At 54.8% G+C, this 2,422-nt stretch overlaps 1 protein-coding gene across 1 annotated transcript; it reads right to left on the bottom strand.

Annotated features, from left to right (window-relative positions):
* Window positions 1-226: 226 nt before the first annotated feature.
* LOC541839 (glutathione S-transferase GST 26) lies at window positions 227-1,108 on the bottom strand. Its single transcript, NM_001111519.2, has one exon. The coding sequence runs from the start codon at window positions 1,042-1,044 to the stop codon at window positions 322-324; it is 723 nt and encodes a 240-aa protein (NP_001104989.1). The 5' UTR covers window positions 1,045-1,108; the 3' UTR covers window positions 227-321.
* Between the last annotated feature and the right edge of the window lie 1,314 nt (window positions 1,109-2,422).

Genomic DNA, 2,422 nt, shown 5'->3' on the forward strand with positions numbered 1-2,422 from the left:
GTGCTAAACGGGCCGGCCCGGCCCGTTTCGGCCCGCTGCGGGCCGGGCTTGGACAGAAAATTAAGCCCGCTGGCTCAGCAGGCCCGGCCCGGTTTTTGGCCGGGCTTCACCGGGCCCGGGCCGGGCCGGGCGGCCCGTTTGGCCATCTCTAGATACATCCTACACTAATTCTACCCTATTTCCTCATTTCCCCGTTCTTCTTTCACATCGTCCAAAGGGAAGTAAGTATTAACCAACAGTTTAGAGGCCTTTATTCACCATGATTGGAGTGTTATACAAGTATTGCTGCTTCAATTTCATCATGACAGGATTCGGTGCTCATCAGTTCTTAGCAGAAGCCCAGTAGGCCTGAATCTTCTTGGCGTAGGCCACAGCCTCGTCCGGCTGCGGCAGCACCTCCTTGGCCACCGGGGTCTCCCCAAATCGCTCGGCCCACGCCACCAGGAGCGGAGCCTGGGCGGCGTCGATGATCTCGACGCCGAGCATGGCGCGCAGCGCCCCGAACCACGGCAGGGAGCACCCGAGCGCGAGGTCCAGGTACCCGACGGAGTCGCCGCCGAAGAAGGCCGCGCCGTCGTTGCTGGAGCTAGAGCTGATCTCGGCGAAGGCCTTCTCCAGGTTGAGGACCGCGGCGTGCGTCTCCCTCAGCTTATCCGCCCTCGCTTCCTCCGTCGCCGCCTTCATGATCCCTGTCCACGCCGGAAACAGCTTGCCGTCGATGTAGGCGGCCCAGAAGCGAGCGGTGGCGCGACCGTGGGGGTCGGCGGGGAGGATGGTGGCGGCGGCGCCGGGCCAGACCTCATCGACGTACTCCACGACGGCGAGGGACTCGCAGATGGGCTTGCCGTGGTGGATGAGCACGGGCACCTTCTTGTGCACGGGGTTTGAGCTGAGGAGGAGCTCGCCCTTGTGGAACAGGTCCTGCTCGATGTACTCGTAGCTCAGGCCCTTGAGGCTCAGCGCCATGCGCACGCGCAACGCGAAGGGGCTCACGTGCAGGCCCAACAGCGTCAGACCCTCGGCCTCGTTGCCAGCATCCGCCATTGATGGATGCTCAGCTTATGCTTTTTTCTCTCCTGCTTGAAGATTAGCAAGAATAGCGTATTGTATTCCCTTCCACTGTTACAGCCTATATGTAGTAATGAGACAAGAAATTACAGGGGCGTGAGACTTGCTAACGGTTGTTACAGATCGTGCAGATCGCATGCACATGCAAACGGCTACCATTTAGGTTCACGTGCATCTTGTCTCTTGCCGGAGATGCTTCCAATCCCGGCCGGATCACCGGATCCTCTTTGGGGACCTGATTTCCTGTCACTTTTAAACCTGCGCGGATAAGCTTGGCCACACACAATAAGTGTATCCCTTCTCTACTATCTAAGTACGGTTCTGTTTGGGAGAGCTTTACTTCAATAATTTTATAACTTTGTTCTAACTTTTTCCACCCAAACAAGTCTAGATCCACGAGCTCTATCTTAAAATAATCAAAACTAGAGACCAGTTTTATGAAATTCATGAAGCTCTTAGAGGGTGCTTCATAAACATTGTTTTTATATCTCCTCATGAAGTTGTACGAAAATTGCCCACCATGTCACTGGTTACGCAACATACAACTTTTCTCTCTCGCGACAACCCACTAATCATCAAGGGTAATCAAGAAAACTCACACAAATCAATTGTACTATAGAAGCTAGAGCCTGTATGCAAGTCAAACGCTCCTAGAATCCACATTAACAATTTGCTGGAGTTGTTTTATGGTGAAGCTGGAAAACCAAATGTTGGTGCCTTTTTTGTCACCAAACACTATAATGAACCGTCTGGCGGTACTTGGCACCTTTAGATGATGTAAGGTCAAATAAAGTGGTTATCCTAAATGTGGGGCAAAACCTCTATGATGGTCACCACCTATTTGGGACCAAACAGCAACGAACCCTAGGGCCTTCTTGTGATGAGCAATACCTTGGGTTCGGCTACGCGAGGTGAACAGTGGTGGCGGTCCGCGACGGGTCGCCGGGTCGCCTGGCAGTGCTTGCTACGGGGGCGCGGACGGTCCGCGACACTGGGTCGGATGGTCTGCAACCTGGCGGCAGAAGCGGCGCCTTCACTGCGCGCAGTCCAGACGATCCGAGCTCTGGGTCGGACGGTCCGCGATGGCGTAGGGTCGCCTTCTTCTCCTCGTATGACCTAGATTTCGTCCTCTGGTGGAGAGACCTTAGGGTGCTCCGGGTCAGCAGGTCACCCAGGACGTCTCCAGATGACGTAGAGTCGCCTAGAAATTAAGAGATCAATTCAAGGAAGAGATCTTGATTGAAGTAGACGAAGTAGATCACTCGGGTTGCTCAACAATGTATTGGTAGCTGGTCGGCGGAGTTGGTCATCGGAGAGTTGGTCAGCCGGTCCGCCTCGCAGAGTTGGTCGGCGG

Source organism: Zea mays, chromosome 4 (assembly GCF_902167145.1).
Source record: "Zea mays cultivar B73 chromosome 4, Zm-B73-REFERENCE-NAM-5.0, whole genome shotgun sequence".
NCBI classification, from domain to species: Eukaryota; Viridiplantae; Streptophyta; class Magnoliopsida; order Poales; family Poaceae; genus Zea; species Zea mays.